The sequence below is a fragment of the Sorex araneus genome, chromosome X (genome assembly GCF_027595985.1).
Source record: "Sorex araneus isolate mSorAra2 chromosome X, mSorAra2.pri, whole genome shotgun sequence".
NCBI lineage: Eukaryota > Metazoa > Chordata > Mammalia > Eulipotyphla > Soricidae > Sorex > Sorex araneus.
This window is the reverse complement of record NC_073313.1, coordinates 13,621,495-13,640,257: the sequence shown is the minus strand read 5'-3', so window position 1 is coordinate 13,640,257 and position 18,763 is coordinate 13,621,495. Positions and strand designations below refer to the sequence as shown.

At 44.9% G+C, this 18,763-nt stretch overlaps 1 protein-coding gene across 2 annotated transcripts in view; it reads right to left on the bottom strand.

Moving 5' to 3' along the window:
* OFD1 (OFD1 centriole and centriolar satellite protein) overlaps nt 1-18,763 on the bottom strand; it is a 42,678-nt gene that overhangs the window by 15,913 nt on the left and 8,002 nt on the right. For both annotated transcript variants that reach the window (XM_055122380.1, XM_055122379.1), the window contains exons 6-12: nt 18,460-18,564; nt 13,279-13,415; nt 12,782-12,955; nt 9,996-10,102; nt 6,077-6,196; nt 3,473-3,546; nt 1,951-2,042 (exon numbers count right to left, since the gene is read on the bottom strand). In XM_055122380.1, coding sequence (XP_054978355.1) covers nt 1,951-2,042; nt 3,473-3,546; nt 6,077-6,196; nt 9,996-10,102; nt 12,782-12,955; nt 13,279-13,415; nt 18,460-18,564 — 809 coding nt within the window. The remainder of the gene's footprint in view (nt 1-1,950; nt 2,043-3,472; nt 3,547-6,076; nt 6,197-9,995; nt 10,103-12,781; nt 12,956-13,278; nt 13,416-18,459; nt 18,565-18,763) is intronic.

The window sequence follows — 18,763 nt, the reverse complement described above, 5'->3', positions numbered from 1 at the left end:
ATGCAGAACCTCACCCCCCACAAAGAATCACAGATTGCAGCACCATTTTTTAAACATGAACAGGAGACAGAGCATGCAGGTACATGAGAGTACATGGGGGGATGGGGAGGGGACTTTGCTCATTTAAGCATACCACATGCATGGCCATGAAAGCCTATAATAAATTTCCCCAAGTTAAGGGGGTAGAGAGATAGTATAACGGGTAAGGTGACTGCTTTCTGTGCAGTCAACTCAGGCTTGATTCCTAGTATCCAAAATGTTCCCCTAAGCCCCACCAGGAGTGATTCCTGAGCATAGAGTCAGGAGTAAGCTCTGAGCACCACTGGGTGTACACCCCCCCAAACATATGTGCAAATAAAAATAAAATTTAGATACAGAAAAATATACTTTATTTTCCTCTTTATTTTTGTTTCACACCCAGGGGCTAGTGACCCCTGGCAATGGACCTGAACCAGGATTGGCTGCATACAAGCAAGTACCTTAACCTGCATACTATCTCTGTAGCCCTACAGAATATATTTTTAAGTCCTCCAACTTCCGGTTCTGTTCTTCACAAAGCAAGCACACAAATGAAAAGAAAAAAAAGTGGCATATGGAAAGTGAATCTCATTTTCTTAGGCTTTGCACAATCTGGACATATTGACAGGAAGGTTTCCCTACATCTGACGGATGGTTCAGAGAGGAATAACTCATCAGTACTGGCCACCCTGGCCCCCTGAATTCCCCTCATCCACCATGGGCCATGGGCAACACCCCGACCATACATACAGATAGGGAATGTATGGTCACAGACTTTGGCAGAGACACACAAGCAGTACAGGGAGAAAGGATTCAGAATGGGATTCTCACCCCCGCCAAAACATGCCCTTTCTTTGCTTCTCAAGAGAGGTCAAGACTGAAACGAGGGAATAAGTAAATTCAGTTCAGCTCTGACTTCTGGGTTCTTTAATATTAAATAGTCCTCTAATATCAAGAGGATAACTGTGTAGGACTGAAGCTGAATTTTCACATGCTGTTCAAGATCCATTTAAAAAAATAACAGGGGAACTGTGGTGGTGGTGCTGAGTACGGTCAACTCTGCACTCGGAGTCATCCATGACTCCCAGACAGAGGTAGAAACGCAAACCGTGCAGACACGGTAACGTCCAAGAACCACACCATGTACAACCAGTTTCAAAAATGGCACAGAAATGGCATTAAGAAACTCTGGTCAGGGCCAGAGCAATAGTACAGCGGGTAGGGCATTTGCCTTGATGCAGCCGACCCAAGCTCAATCCCTGGCATACCATATGGTGCCCCGAGTATCACCAGGAGTATTTCCTGAGTGAAGAACCAGGAGTAATCCCTGAGCATTGCTGGATGTGATCCAAAAAGCGAAAAAACGAAAAGAAAGAAACTTTGGTCACAGAGACATGAATCTCTTAAATGGGTGGACTCCAAATTCCTAAGGAACATGCATTTTGCCAAGAAGTCCAGCAAGAAGGGCCTGAAGAAGATGCAGGCTAACCATGCTAAGGCCATGGGTGCTCTGGTAAAGGCTGTCAGGGCCCCCGCGAAGCCCAAGTAGGCCAGGCCAGTTATCACAAAGAGGAACAGTCGCAGGCTCAGTCGGCTTGCACATATTGCTCCCCCCGAGCTTGAGAAAATTGCTCATGCCCGCATCACCAAGGGTCTCACGCTCTGCCAGGGGTTGAAACCAAGGGTGAAACCCAGGCAAACACCAAGGCCCAAAGTAAGACCCAGCTGGCTGCAGCTCTAGCACCAGCTCCAGCTCCCAAAGGTGCCCGGGCCCCCACCCAGACTCCGGAAGAGGCTGTCAGGGTGAGCGTGGAAGGATGGGTGGAACCTCTGGGCTGTTTCTTTCTGGGTCCTTCTGTGCTATTTGTACAAACAACCCTGACAGCAGGAAAAAGAAAGAAAGAAAAATAAAACAGAAGGATGGAAAGTTACCTCGAGTTCCTTAGCATGGTTTTCAGAGTGAGTGAACGCTTCCAGTTTTGATTTTAAAGCTGAGATCTCCTCCTCCAAGTGCACAGTTTTTTCTGAAAGGAAGAACCAACCAATGAAGCAATGTTTGCCTATGGAATCCCCAAAGCACTTCACCTTCATGACCAGTGTGCTGCCAATGACTTACTTCGTAAGTTCAAAGAGCAGATATTGGTGTGAGAGAATCTGTGAGTCAAAGCGCTTGCCTTGCACACTGTTGACCCTTGTTTGATACCTGGCACGACAAGGGCTCCCCCAAGCATTACCAGGAGCAACCCCCAAGCAAAGAGCCAGGGGTAGGCCCCTGGCAGCTGCTGGGGGTGGTCCAATTCCTCCCCACTCTCCAAGTAAGTAAAATCAAGTAGCAAATGCTGAGGCCAAAATATCGGCGTGCAAGTAGAAGCCCTGTTACACAGCAGGTGATGAGCGGATATACGGCTCACAGACTTGGCGAGCTTCCTCGTGATAGGCCGTGAGCAGACTTGACCGGAACTACTCAAAGGCCTCATACTAACGAGTCTGAATCTCCTGAAAGATGTGTCTATTCGGGTTTTCTAGTTCCTACTTTGCTGCCTGTACTTCACCTCACACCACCTTATGTAGGCATGTCATCAAAGCATGTGCTGAATATAGGATGGAGTTAGTTCCTAACAACCCACCAGCGTCCCCACAAGAATCACAGGAAGAACAGCCACACTCGCACCCATTCTGCTCAAGTGGCAAGTACCCAACCCTGCGTCCCTCCCAAGGATCCAATTAAAGCTCAAGCTTTTCTTAAAATATACGGAAATGCAAAATAGTGCAAACATTGAAAAACTGTCCCACTTCCCTAGACTTAAGCTAAGGTATGTCTGAGTTTAGGAGGTGATACGTTGAATGGAAATGTGGAGCATAAAAATGTGTTAGAAGCAAGAGCAAAACAAACCAGGTCACAGGGCAGAAGTTCAAATTAGACTTTCCACAAGTGGAAAATGAAGTCCCTCATGGTGACGAGTGTAATTTCCAGATCGCAGGAAGCTGCTGCCACCTGCCTGATACTCACAGGTTACACTGAATTAAAGTTGGACAAAATCTGGCCAATAAAGCACTTGAATATAAGAAAGGTTAAACATGAAGGTTTATAGAAACTAGTCAGAGGCAGTGGTTGCTCTTGTAATTTTGAAAAATTATAAGGGCAAAAATATGTAACTTGCAGGAACAATTAAATGTAAATCATGTAGTAGAGTATAGGATACTCAACTTAGGAAGCTAGGGCCGGAGTGATAGTGCAGTGGGTTAAGGCATTTGTTTGCCTTGCACACGGCCAACCCTAGTTCAATCTCTGGCATCCCATATGTCTCCCAAGCAACGCCAGGATGAATTCTGAGTGCTAAGCCAGGAGTAACCCCTGAGCATTGCTGGGTGTGACCCAAAAAGCGAAGCTAATAACATGCATTAGAAGTAGAAAAACGGCACCCCCGCCACACCCATACATCTCGAGTCTTACCCTTGTTCTTCTTTTCATCTTCCATCAGTTTGCTGGATGTAGTGATGTAACTGTCCTTAAGTTCTAGCTGGCACCTAGGAATCAGAATGACTCCTATGAGTCCCTTGTTAGTTTCCCGGACAGACTCCTCTCAGCACATGAACCCACCATGGCACAGGGCGCGGAGGGAAGCCTAAAGGCACTGGCCATGACAATGTGCTTGGTACAGGCTTCGTGACTCTCGGGGCTCTGATTCACCTTTCTGTGATCCTGTAAATTGGGTCTACAAAGTGCATCACACAAACTAAAGGGTGGAGTTACTCTGGGGTTACTGAGAGCAATTATTGCTCAGTTGCTGCCTGCTGATCTAAAGAAGTAAATGAAATGTACACTGGACACGACACACTGTATATCCCAGATGATGACCAGTCACTTCCAATTCACTGTCAATATTCCCTACCCCAAAGAGCAAAGTACTTATGCTCTCAGCAGCAGCTCAGCGAAGCAGAAGATTCAACTGCTGCCAACACATTGGGGAATGTGCTGGATTAGGGATCCCAAAACGCACATTCTCACCAGGTTTTACTACTCCCCACTAGTGGATACAAGCTGGCATTGTAGCTCCCGAGATGGAAGAAATGAAAAAGAAGCACTTCCGTGTTTAATAATCCCCAAACTCCAACCTTTGCCAGGCTCACAAAGGTACCCAGAGCTAGATAAATGATCCAACAGTTCCTGCTCGGCACAGGTTTTGGAAAGTTCATGTTCACTGTCTTTTTTCATTGATTCCTAAACATTTAACAACTGCAGATACTTCAGTGTTTACTACTGGATTAAAAGAGCTGACATGAAGTATGTAGACAAAATCCATCATTTCAAAATGGATACAAGTTTGAACCTTCAGGTTTTGTTTCTCTATAAGACTCTTCTGGAGAATGACCTGCAGAAAACTTTGCAGGTACTACATCATGGAAAAGGAATGACAAACTATAAAGATGACAATAAAAAGTTGCCAATGATTAAGAAATTCCCACAGTTGAATCATCTCTTAGCTATACATTTGTTGACTTGGTAAATATGAACTCAGCATTAATAATTAATATGCCACATACAGGATCAAAATGCTGCCATATTGGGGCTGGAGCCAAAGTACAGCGAGTAGGGCATTAGCATTTCATGCAACTGACCTGGGATCAACCCCCAGCATCCCATGTGCTCCCCTGAGCACTGCCAGGAGTAACTGCTGAGTGCAAAGTCATGAGCAACCCCTGAGTATTTTCGGGTATAGTCCAAAAAGCCAAAAAAAGGATTTAATGTCTTTGCACTAAGATATTATTCACTGGAACACAGAACTAAAGCTAGAGGAAGACTGTTAGTAGCCATAGTTATGCATTATTTTTTCTTTATAATTTTTAATTTCACATAGTTAATTTTAGTTTGCTGGATTCTGGTTTCTCAGAATCTTGAAGAAATACCAGGTATGTGTTTGCTGACAAATAATATAACCACTTACAGTAATTAATAAACTTAGATTATCTGCATCTTAGAAGCAGCACGAGGGAGCCAGAGGAAATGATAACTGAAAGTGATTATGATTCCAATTTTACAGCTTACCAGCTAGGCAAGTTGAGCAAGTTATAAGGTACCCCAAAAATTAAAGCAAACCTCAGGCTCTTGATACATCTTAGAGAAGTCACAAGAATAAAAATTTCTATTCACTGTAGAACTGTGTCCTGTTGTTCATTGATTTGCTCAAGCGGGCACCATTAACATCTCCATTGTGAGACTTGTTGTACTGCTTTTTGGCATATCGAATACGCCACAGGTAGCTTGCCAGGCTTTGCTGTGTGGGCAGGATACTCTCAGTAGCTTGTCGGGCTCTCCGAGAGGGACAGAGGAATCGAACCTGGATCGGCTGCTTGCAAGGCAAATGCCCCACCTGCTGTACTATTGCTCCAGCCCCTTCTATTCACTATAGTATATATATATATATATATATATATATATGTATATATACTTTATATATAGTACATATATAGTATATATAATGTATATATATACTATATATATGCATATATATATATATATATATATGTTTTTGTGTTCCCAACAGGAGCCCTCAGGTGCAATTCCTGGCTCAGTGCTTGCAAGTCACTCCCGGGGACCAGGCGGTGCTAGGAATGAAATCTAGGCCTCCTGCATGGAAAGCACACCTTCATTCCTTTGACCTGTCTCTCCACCCTTATACTGTGGTTATTCAGGTGATCTTAATTCAAATACTTGTAGAAAAGCCTTATTATAACAAAATATGTATTTCCTTTTTTGCTGTTGTTTTTTGTTTTTGGGTCATACCCAGTGATGCACAGGGGTCACTCCTGGCTCATGCACTCAGGAATTACTCCTAGCGGTGCTCAGGGGACCATATGGGATGCTGGGATTTGAACCTGGGTCAGCTGCGTGCAAGGCAAACGCCCTACTCGCTATGCTATTGCTCCAGCCAAAAAAAATGTATTTTCAAATACTATATTCTGGCAGAAATGTCCATCTGCTCCACTTCACCAGTATTGTCCAGTTGCCATCAACCCAAGTGAAGCACACTACTGCTTAAAAACACTAATCAATTACTTCAGAATTTCATTCTTAAGTTTTTCTTCATAGGTCTCTTCGATGTTCTTAATATCCTCCTCCCGTTTCCTCAATGACTCCTTGATGGCTCTGTCTTCTTCTTCTTTTGCTTTCTGAGCCCTAGAATTAGCAAAAAGACCCAGAGCAAATATGAAAACCACAACACTGGAAGAAAAACTTTAGTCAGAAGAACGTTCTTTTAGTACCACAGACTCAACTTTGATGTCACTGTCATTGCCGAGAAGTACGCACACAGAAACTTTAGAAGTTCTCTGTCTATATGATGAAATAACCAAGTTATGCTGGATCTGGATTAGCAGACAGAAGTTGTTGGGCCCGAGTGAGAGGACAGTGAATAGGGCCCCTGCTTCACACATGGCAGAGCTGGATCCAATCCCCAGGATCCCATATCGTTCCCCGAGCCCTGCCAGGAGTGATCCCTGAGTACAGAGCCAGGAGTATGCCCTGAGCACTACTCGGTGTGCATACAACACCCCACCCCCGCCAAATACAGCAAATGCCCATAACCAGGTGTGAAAGAGTAGCAAATTAGTTACAATGCTACAAAACAAACATAAATAAGTAAATTTATATGATCTTGGGGGTTTTGTTGTTTTTTTTTGCTTTTGGGGTTACAACTGGTGATGCACAGGGGTCATTTCTGGCTCTGCACTCAGGAATTTCCACTGGCGGTGCTCAGGGGACCATATGGGATGCTAGGAATCGAACCCGGGTCGGCCGCGTGGAAGGCAAATGCCCTACCTGCTGTGCTATCACTCCAGCCCCTGCTTTTTGGTTTTAAAATGTTTTTAAATTATGCAATGTAACTGGACTGGAGCAATAGCATAGCAGATAGGGCGTTTTCCTTGCACACAGCTGACCTGGGTTCGATTTCTCTGTCCCTCTCGGAGAGCCCGGCAAGCTACCGAGAATATCCCGCCCACATGGCAGAGCCTGACAAGCTACTCATGGTGTTATTAAATATGGCAAAAACAGTAACAACAAATCTCACAGTGGAGATGTTACTGGTGCCCACTCAAGCAAATCGATGAACAATGGGACGACAGTGCTACAGTGCTACAGTGCAATGCAACTAATTAGTCATAGGTAGGTAGATGATTTGATTGACTACTAAAAAGAATACCAAAAGAGTAGAGTATTTCTGAATAAGGAAGAAAGGAATGCTCTTCATAATGAAATCTAAATCAATGACAAAACCAATTCCAGGGGCCAGAATAATAGTACAGCAGATAGGGCATTTGCCTTGCATGCGGCCGACCTGAGTTCGATTCCCAGCATCCCATATGATCCTCCAAGCACCGCCAGGAGTAATTCCTGAATGCAAAGCCAGGAGTGACCCCTGTGCAATTCTAGGTGAGACCCAAAAGCTCCAAAACAAAACAAAACAATTCCAGTGCTAAGGAATCGAGTTTCTTGATATTTAGATCAAAGCAGAATGAGCAGATCTGCAGAACATGGAGTATTTCAACCAAGGGTACAAGCTCAGTGTGCTGGCTCCCCCTGCTGGCTACTCAGCAAAGCAGAAGGCAGTCAACTAGGGAGCCAGCTTGGCGGGTGGGAGAGAATCCGGGTCTTTGGTGGAAGGATGAGGTCAATGGGGTGGACAGAAGAATAAAGAATATTGTATGTATTTATGTTTGTGTATTAATATATGTATATATGTCAATGGGACCTGGGAGCAGAGATCTTCTGCCTGCTTCCCCCAGCCTCTGGTGACCCAAGAGTCATACCCATAACCCACCTCCTTCCGACGCCAGATCATTGGCCACCCTCCAGAACTCATGGCTCCTTCTCCCGGAAGGGAGCAAAAATGAGGCCCCCCATAACCATGCCACTGGCCTCTGCGCCAGGCTGTTTTCACTCGGGGCAACCCAGAGGGGGAGGGCTGAGAGCCCTCCCTGCCCCAAGGGACCCAGCCCCAACAGCCGACCTCCACTACCCAACCGCCGCTAGGCTCCAGGCTGCTTTCCACATACCCGGGCAGAGCCTCTATATGAGTGAACATATTCCTTGACCACGCAGCCACTTTCATGGCCACGTGACACATCATAAGACCCTCTACCCATTTTCCATAATTACCATATCATATTTGATGGGGTTCAGACAGTAGGCAACAAATCATATGAGGGAAATTATATACATATGTGCGTATATATATATATATATATATATACACATAGATACATATGGGCTGGAGTGATAGCACAGTGGTTGGGTGTTCGCCTTTCATGGGCCGACCCAAGTTCAATTCCTCCGCCCCTCTTGGAGAGCCCGGCAAGCTACCCAGAGTATGGAGTCCGCACAGCAGAGCCTGGAAAGCTACCCGTGCGTATTGGATATGCCAAAAACAGTAACAATAAGTCTCTCAATGAGAGACGTTACTGGTGCCCGCTCGAACAAATCGATGAGCAATGGGATGACAGTGACAGTGACATACATACATATATATACATATACATATATATATACATATACATATATATATATATATATCTTGGAGAGCCCCGCAAGCTACCAAGAGTATTCCTCCCGCACGGCAGAGCCTGGCAAGCTACCCGTGGAATATTCAATATGCCAAAACCAGTAACAATAACAAGTTTCATTCCCCTGACCCTGAAAAAGCCTCCAATATGGCAGCATTAGGAAAGACAAGTAAGAAGAAGCTGCTAAAATCTCAGGACTGGAATAAATGGAGACGTTACTGGTGCCCACTCAAGTAAAATGGTGAACAGTGAAATGACAATGATACAGTGATGTATGTGTGTGTATGTGTGTGTGTTTTCCCAGAAGAGAGTAAGGTAAACAGAGAACAGAAATCAAATGAACTGAACCTATATAAATGAGAAAACGTCAATGAAGATGGAAATAAATCTTTAATGAAGAGCCCTGGAATGTCTGCAGATCCCAAATAAAACATATTCAGTTAGGCTGCTATTATTCCCAGGTTAGATCTGAAGGACAAAATATTTATGAACACTTAGGTGAAAGTAAGCCATGCACCACAAGAACGAGTCTCACCTAGGCAGAGATCTGGAGCAGTGCAGTGCAGAGGGACTATTCAATCTGAATGACTAATGTGAATTGGTCATTCAGATTGAATTCAAATGTTATTCTTTGAGGATGGGAGCAATAAATAAGCATATAGGGCACATGCCTTGCTTACAGATGACCTGGGTTCAATGCTCAGCACCACATACGTTTGTTCACCTGATCCCCACCAGGAGTGACCCCTGACTAAGGAGTCAGGAGGAAGCAATGAGCACTTCTGGGTGTGCTCCCTACCCCAAAATTTATCCTGAGCGCTGGCTGGGCCGCACCTGGCAATGCTCAGGAGTTGCCCTGGGAGATGCTCAGGGAACCGTGTGGTGTAGGGAATTGAGTCTGGTTGACCACAAGGTAAGTAAAGTGCCTTAATCCCGGGACTCTCCCAAAGCTGAAGCCTGATTCCATTAATTATACGGTCTAACTGTAGCCCGATGTACTGTCTCATTCTGCTTTGCACCCTAATGCTTCAAGCACATACACACAACCCTTTGTTGCTACTGTTGGTGCAATGCCTGTGGGGTGCACACTTTGACACACTTGCTGCAGTGCACGGGGGGTCAACAAATAGGGCTAAGGGGCACATTAAACAATGTGAGGTGGTATCGGGGATTATATTCTAGGCTTCGTGCATGAAGGCTGGTGCTCCACCACTGAGCCACATTCCCAGGCCTTCGAAATGCAAAACACACGTCTCTTATTTCTCTTAACTTGTCCCTTTGAAAACTAGGTGCTATCACCTTTACAACTAAGAACTCTACCTGGCAGGTAATATTAGAATATTAAAACATATCATTTACTTGTTCACCTGAACCTCATTCATTCTAAATATCTGAAGTGAACATATGTTACTTACAGATCAAAGGCATCCATTTTCTGTTTCAGTTGTTCCTCTCGTTCTCTCAGCAAATTCATATCTTTCAATAAAATCTGGCGTTCAGCAAAAATTTCTTTTGTTTCCATCTGTAAAGGGAAGCATTCATTTCTTATCAAGTAAGAAAATTAAAAGGATCTAAACATAGCGCTTCCTCAACTCATGAAAACAAATTACTGACATTTAGACTAACAATTTCATTTTATGACGTTCTAATTTGAAGTATGCATTTTACCTATTTCAGTTAGACAAAAATGTACACTCTCCCCAATGACTGTTAAACTACAATACCCTCTATGCCTAACATCCTTTATCTAATCAGTCTACCTAACCATTTCTCAGATGTTTAAAATTTGCCACTTATTTTTGGTCACACTCTTGGCTCTGCACTCGGGAATTACTCCTGGCGGTGCTCGGGGGATCATATGGGATGCCTGGAATCAAACCCGGGTCGGCCGCGTGCAAGGGGAACACCCTATTCACTGTAGTATCGCTCCACCCCCTGGCACTTTTTTTTTTTGCTTTTTGGGTTACACCCAGCAGTGCTCCGGGGTTAGTTCCTGGCTCCACATTCAGGAAATTATTCCTGGCAGTGCTCGGAGACATATGGAATGCAGGGGATCGAATGGGACACCAGGGTTCGAACCCCCATCAGCCACATGCAAGTCAAACACCCTATCCGCTGTACTACTGCTCCAGCCAGAAATTTGGTAAGTTCTTTAGCATGAAATAAATGAAAGTGTGAATTTAACAGTAAGACTCCAGAATAATCAAAGACCCACGGTTGTGCTGTTGTTTGAAATTTTCAGTTCCTAAGTCATTCTGACTCTGTTAGCCAGCAAATAAATGGGTCACACTTCCAGTTATGTGTTCACTAGACAAACGTTCACTGACTACCTATTATATGCGAAGCAACTCGATGGGGGCTAGAGGTACAAAGATGAATAAAGTCCTTTCGGAAGTTCACAGTTTAAGGCACAGAGATGCGGCTCAGTAGCACAGTGCATGCTTTGCACATATGAGGCTCGGGGTTCTATCCCTGGCATGCCCCACTCAGACATTCATCCGTTTAACAGGGGAGAAACAGGGGCTGGAGTGATAGTACAGTTGGTAGGGCATTTGCCTTGCACATGGTCGACCCAGGTTCAATTCCCAGCATCCCATATGGTGCTCCGAGCACTTCCAGGAGTAATTCTTGAGTGCAGAGCCAGGAGTAACCCCTGAGCTTCGCCAGGTGTGACCCAAAAGGCAAAAAAAAAAAAACAAGCAAGGGAGAAAACAATCACACCATAATCTGATGATTCTGTAATCAAAGTACCTGCAAAAGACTCTATAGCAGGAGAGATACCAGAGTAAGTTTTGGGGAGACACCAAAGAAAGATTCTGAAGGACAGGCTGGTTCCATCAGGCCAAGGGGAATGGCACGGTAAGGGTGGAATAAGCTCCTAGTGCTTTTCATGAGGATGGAAAAATCTTGAGGTGCCCCCCAAAAAAATCCGTTAACTCAATGGGAACTTGGAATATGCTAACTGCCGACCTTATCTAGTCATTGACCTTGAAGGTGAAGTTGTTCCTGTAAAACAATCAAGCACCTTTAAGACTCTTGCAGCAATATTTTGATGGCTAAACAAGCCCTATTCCTAGAAATGCCCCACAAAGTCATGCACGAGGAGTGGGCCGTGGGGGGCAATTCCCTAACCGAGCTCGCTGGGAGGTCTAGCTGTGCACCGGAAACAGACCTAATCCAATCTGGTCTGAGAAAGGAAATGTTTTTCCTCAGGTGCATGTTCAATCCTTCCTCTAAGGGGCACCCACCTGTCACTCCTCTTTGCTCCACCTCTGGTCCCGTCACTTTCCCAGGGGGCAGGACCAAAGGTGGCATGGAGGGTGCTAGAAGCCCTGGACTCTCCTCCAGGGACTTGCCCTGGGCTCTGGCACAGTGGGGATGCCTGCGGGGTTTCCTGTCTTCACCTGAACCTCCAGCCCGCCACGCCAGCCCCTGGCACTGCCTCATTGTTTCACCTCATCAGTACCCCAGACCAACTCCTGGTGTCTTCAAGTTTCAAAGATACCCAGCCCGCCTTTCTCCCTGAGCTGGAACTACCCACTCTACCCTCCGGTTCTCTTACCACCGGGAGCACCCCAGTACCGGTAACTACTTTGGCGCCTTTCTAAATGGGACAAAATCAGCTCTTAAAAAGTACCACTCCCCAAGTACCACTTTTCCCTCTTGCTGGCTGTCCCGAAGAGCTAGAACAGAACCATCACTTGCAACAGAGGCCACCAGAACAGTCACACTTGGGAGGCTGCGGTGCTGCTCATCTCAGAGAGCTCACGATGCACTCTGCTGCACAGAGCTCCTTCTGGTCACCCACCCCTTGAACTGGCGTGAGGGGATGGAGCCTCGGAGTTGAGGCTTTATCTTGTTTACAAGATAAAGCTCACCTTTTCACACGCGTCTAAACAGAGCTATTCTATGTGGTTTGCATTTAGTTTCATCTCTAAAGATTCTAGCTCAGGGCTTGCAATGCAAGTTTCTGCACCCTGATCAAACCCATTGGGGTCACGGTCCCAGCAGAGGGGTTCCCAGCTGTGCTCCCTTTCCTCTTCTGCATTTCCCTTCCAAGTCCATCCACACGACCCCACTCCCTACTGCTGCTCCATTAGGGCCTTGTCCCTCCCAGTTGTCCAATCCAGCTCCTGGCTCTTTGGCCAAATGATAAAGAGCAACAGGAAACAGCCAGCTAGTAAATAACATAAAACATTACCTCCTTCTGCTTTTGAATTCTCTCAATACTCTCTCTTTCCTGAGAAAGCAGTGCTTCAGATTTTACTTGGCAAGCGATTTCAAATTCTTTCCGGAACTCGGCTATTTCCTTTTCTGACTTTCGTCTCTCTTCCATTTTTATTTTTGCTATTTCGTTTTCTTTTAAATATTTCAACTGCCAATGGATCACAAAAAAAGTTAATATCAATAATTATAATAAAGTAGTAACTTATCCTCCCTCCCCATCATCATGCTTAATATTAGTGCTGTCTAAATATATTTGCTTTAATTAACCTGTGGTTTCACTTCATTCACTGTCTGTGAAAGATTAATTCAGAAGGCATAAAGAAATTATATTCCAAGAAGTTTGAAAGAAAAATACACCCAACAGTAGTTTTGTATTCAGTAATAAAGATTCTATATATTTCCTCATATGCCTAAAATCAAAAGGTTAAAAGACAAGCAAAAGTGAATTCTTGTTAACAAGATAAAGCTCACCTTTTCACACATTTCTGCACGAAGCTGTTCTTCTAGTTCTCGTTTGTATTCATTTAGTTTCAACTCTAAAGATTCTAACTTAGGCCGTGGGATACAAGCTTCTGCAAACTGATCATCGATGAGTTGAAGTTTTTCAGCTATTAACACAACACAGGAACGTAAGATAAGAGAAAATCAGTCAGATGAGCAAGAGGCCATGGCTTTGCTCAAATACAAAGTTTATACTAGGAGAAAGCAAAGGAACATCTGCAATTCACTGCAAATCAAGATGTCTTAATAGATGGACAAGTGAGCAAGCAACTATAATAGAGCTTCTAGGTGAAATCTAGATGAACAAGTGATTACTGCAAAACAATTGCAACTTTTGTATATGCTTGTAGGTTTCATCATAAAAAGTTGGGGGAGAACTTGCCATCTCACCCTTCGGTCAGGCCCTGTAAAGCACTCGGGTGCACTTGGCCCTGGAAGGCTTCAGAAGGCCCCAAGAAGCCCTGGGTAGGCCTGGGAAGTCCCTGATCTTAGTCCCGTGATCTCAAAGCGTCTAGGAAGTAGCTGAGAAGTTGCACTTAGAACTTGCAATACCCCTTCCCCCTAGGTCAAGACCCTGCAAAACACACGAAGTGCTAACTCGGCCATGCATTTCTTCACCTCTTCATATCTCATGGCTATCCCAACTCTAGTTGCATATCCACATAAATAACAGCTCCAGACCACACAAGTCTCTATAGGAAAGCAATGTGGAACCCCACCATGCTTACTGAATGAAGGCGATAGCCCCAAAGACCCAACCAGTAAGAAACAGCTATATGACCCCTCTGGACAAGGATTTTAGAAGGGAAATGTTAGATAGTTAAGGACCTCAAATAAATGGTGAAATGGACATTCAGTAAACCATGGGAGGTTATGACAGCAGAAACGAGAAAACTACTCAGAAATGACAAAAGTAAAGAATCATTACTCATTGGAAGGCATCAGCAGCGGAGTAACCAGCAGCTAGGACAAAATCAGTAAACTCTAAGATACAATGCAGAAAAGCTCTGGACAACAGCAAAGGATGCTGAGGAGGGAAGACTCAATATAAATGAATACCAGAAAAGAGAACTGTGGGGTGATTTCAAGAGGAATTAAGATGAATCAAGGCACAGCGGGGTCCTAGAGGGGCAGGAAGACAATGCTGATGAAGAAGCGACAGTCAAAGGCATCACTGTTTGAAGTTCCCAGAGATAAAGAGTGCATGCACCCTGATCCAGGAGGCCCAAAGGATGCCAGTTAAAAGAAACCCAATTAAAATGGTACATTCTAATCAGAGCAACAAAATCCGTAGAGATTGAAAACTAAAAGTAGCAAGATCAAGGAAGGAAATGATATACAAAGGAGTATCCTTAACACTTACAGCAGCCCTATCAAACAAGATCTTCCACCTGAAGTAAGTGGGAGGATATAATAATTTAAAAAAAAACCTCAATGAAATCAAAGCCGCACCAGGAATACCTTACCTAGCTACATTCTCATCCAGTCCAACCCAGTCCAGGAGCAATAGCACAGCGGGTAGGGCATTTGCCTTACACGCAGCCCTACCCGGGTTTGATTCCTTTGTCCCTCTCGGAGAGCCTGGCAATCTACTGAGAATATCCCGCCTGCACGGCAGAGTCTGGCAAGCTCCCCGTGGCATATTCGATATGCCAAAAACAGTAACAAGAAGTCTCACAATGGAGACATTACTGGTGCCCGCTCAAGCAAATCAGTGAACAATAGTATGACAGTGCTATAGTGCTACATTCTCATCCAGACCTGAAGGCACAATATATAACTTCCTGGATAAACAACAGCTTGGGAACTTTTTAGACTCAAAACCAAGTTTAGAAGAACTGAAGGATTACTTTAAGGTAAGACAAACCTCAAAAGCTGCTATTGAAAGATAGCACAAAACTCCGTGACATAATCTCTCTCAGTGTCACTCAATGTCAATAGCCGAAATGCACTATTTAAGTTACAGAGTGGCAAGATGGATTAGAAAATTGAATCCAACATTCTGCTGCCTGCAAGAAACACATTTGATGCTGGGGAGAAGGCAGTTGGGATAGAGAAGGGACCTCCCTGACAAAGACAGTTGGGAATGATCACTCTGGATAAGAATTGTGTGCTGAAACAGGAACAAACATGATAACCTCTCAGCACCTGTATTGCAAACCATAATGCCACAAAGAGGGCGGAAAGAAAGACAGAAAGAAGAAAAGTGCCTGCCATAGAGTCAGGCTGGGGGAGGTTGGCGGGAGTGAACTGGGGACATTCACTGTCACTGTCATCCCATTGCTCATCGATTTGAGCGGGCACCAGTAACGTCTCTCATTGAGACATTGATGGTGGAAAATAAATACTGGAGGAGGGATGAGTGTTGAACACTGTATGACTAAAACCTGACCATGATCAGCTTTGTAACTCTATCTCACAGTGACTCAAAAATTAAAATTATTAAAAACAGAAACACATTTGAATAGTCAGAGCAAACACAGACTCAAAGTCAAAGGTTGGAAGATGATCCTTCAAGCAAACCCTCAAAAGAGGCTGGAGTAGACATACTAATATCAGCGACAAGGACTTACAGCTCAAAAACATTATAAGAGACACAGAGAAAGTCATTTCTTAATGACCAAGGGATATGCACATCAGGAAGAAATCATACTCCTAAACATATATCATATATGCACCTAATGAGGGACCAGCAAAATACTTAAAACAACTGCTAACAGATTTCAAGGAGGACGTTGATAGCAACTGGGGACATTGGTGGAGAGAAGTGAGCACTGGTGAAGGAATCTCTATGGCAGACACTTTCTATCTTTCTCTCTCTCCAACATTTTAGGACAGAAACTCAATCCTGAACAACTTTACAACTTTGTATCTCACGGAGTGTTTCAAAGTTCCTTCATACACAATAAATACAATGTTGGGGGAAGACAGCAAGAGGGCCATTGAAATCAAGGAGCACCAGACGGACAAGCCAGCCTCTGAGGGCCCAGGCACAGAGCTCGTCTACTGCTCTAAGCCGGAGCAGATGGAGAGGTCCAATGTCTGACCTTAGATAGAATTAAAGCACGTGTGTTTCAATCCCTTCCCTTTGGAGAGAAGAAAAAAAGTTTCAGGACAGTGTAAGAGACCTCCTGAGTTACAGAAGCACAGCCAGGGCTTTTGTCTCTCCTTTTGGTGCTCTTCTGAAGTAGACTTGTAGACTTACAGGCCTCAAACTCATCATGGATATGAAGCAACCATACCACAGCGCACGCCTGCACCAGACATGTATTCCTGTCTACTTCCCTGTGTTTTCCAAATGCTCCCCAACTGTCCAACACAGGGCTCTCCTGACACATATGGCCAGTCACATTCGGAATAAAATGTGACTGGTATGAACTGAGATATGCTCTAAGGATAAAGGACACAGCAGGGCTGGACAAATAGTACGGAGGGTAGGGTGCTGGCCTCGCACACAGCCCACCTAGATTTGCTCCCCGGCACCCCATACAGTCCCCAAGTCTCGCCAGGAGTGTCCCTGAGCACAGAGCCGGAAGGAAGCCCTAAGTACAGCAGAGGTGGCCCCACCCCCAAAAATGAGATAAAAAGACACACCAGGCCCTTTGCCACCCTCCAGCGCCACCACGCCCGGTTTGCTCCCTCCCGCAGGTCAGTGACTCGAACCTGGACTGCCATTTCCCCGCACCTGCACCCGCTTCGCCGCCTTCCCTTCGGACCCTGAGCTCCCACCCGGCCTGAGCACCGCCCATCCACCCCTTCGCCACCCTCCAGCACCGCTGCGCCCGGTTTGCTCCCTCCAGCAGGTCAGGGAATCGAATCCGGACTGCCATTCCTCCCCCACCCCCCCCCCCCACACCCCACCAGATACCCACCCACATGAGTGGGCGTGGCCTCAGCAGAAGTGGGCGTGGCCTATTTTGGAGGGGCCACAGTTATTTTCCCCATAACAAGCACTCTGTATTGGCATCTCAGTCTTCATCACCAGGTCCCTGAGTAACATCCTAGCTGTCCCCAAAGCAGTTCGCCAATAGGCTGCTAGTCTATTCCAATTTCTCCAAAGTACCGATGAACATAAGCAGCTGTACAAGCCAAAAATAAAAGAGCACATTCTCCAAAAGACACACCAGAGTTCAAAGACGGAGTAAAATATAAATATGTTATATTCATTACGTGCTGGAATTCTGTTGCACATATTACGTTAAAGAAAATGTATTAACAAATTTCACCTGATTTTTCCCACTGTGGCAAAGAGAATGTTTAAAATTACAGATGTGGTTCCTATTATTGAACAACACCGCCCAAGAAAAAGTACATACCATGTTCCTAGAGGAATAAAAACCTATATCTAAGCCAACCATAGTAGATGCTTTAAAAGAAATCTTAGCTAGAGGCACTGCTGCTCTTTAAGAGGACGGAAAGGCCAAGAAATCCATGAATGGCCTCCCTTCTAGTCAGCCATCTCCCTCTCCCGAGAGCAGCCAACGAGAAGGCAGGATGGCACTGCGGGAAAGCTGTGTGCTAGAACATGCTCTGGCTTGTAAACCAGAAAACCCAAACTCTACTAGCAGTTCTGACCATGACTGGGGGTTCCCAAGTCAGTCTTCTCTGGCAACCTCAGCTTTCTCAACTCTCAAAGGAAGTGACAGCCCACTGACTTCACGGGTCTCGGCAACAGCCTATGGCATCCCTTAGTGATTATTAAGTAGTGTTACAGGGAACACAGGGAAGAACCTCCCAGTTAAAAGAGGCTCAGAGGGGATGGAGTATAGTACAGTGGGTAAGGTGTTTGCCTTGCACGCGACTGACCCAGGTTCAATCCCCCTACACCCCAGGTATCCCAGGCATCCCTAAGCATCACCAGGAGTAATTCCTGAGTGCAGAGCCAAGAATAACCTCTGATCATCGCTGGGAGTGACCAAAAGCAAAAAAATAAAAAATAAATAAGAGGCTCAGACAGACACGTAAGGAAGCCAGCCCTTGGATCTGAACGTCTGGAGAGCGAGCCTAGCTCTGCTGCTATCCTAGCAACAGGATTCAGGGGAAACTCAGTTTTACTGCAGCCCACACCACCAAGGAACAAATACCTAACACAGCAAACCCGGGGTTCCAACAGAAAATCAAATACAAATAATAAGAGAAGGCTATAATTACCGAGAGAATCTCTGTTAGGGAGCGAACTTGTTTGAGTTTCCACATCACAGATAACTTTAGGCTGGTGATATTCTGCCAATTCTTTTAAAAATTCCATCAGAAAACCTAAAAAATGAAATGTATATGGTTTTATTTCATAGTTTTCTTTCATTCAACCACCACAAAGTCACTGGTCAATCTTGTTCGTATAATACTTTGCTTTTCTACAGTATACATCTTAAGAATAATTTGAGTAATGGAGTGATATAGCACAGGGGTAGGGTGTTTGTCTTGAACATGTGAGAATATCCCAGCCGCATGGCAG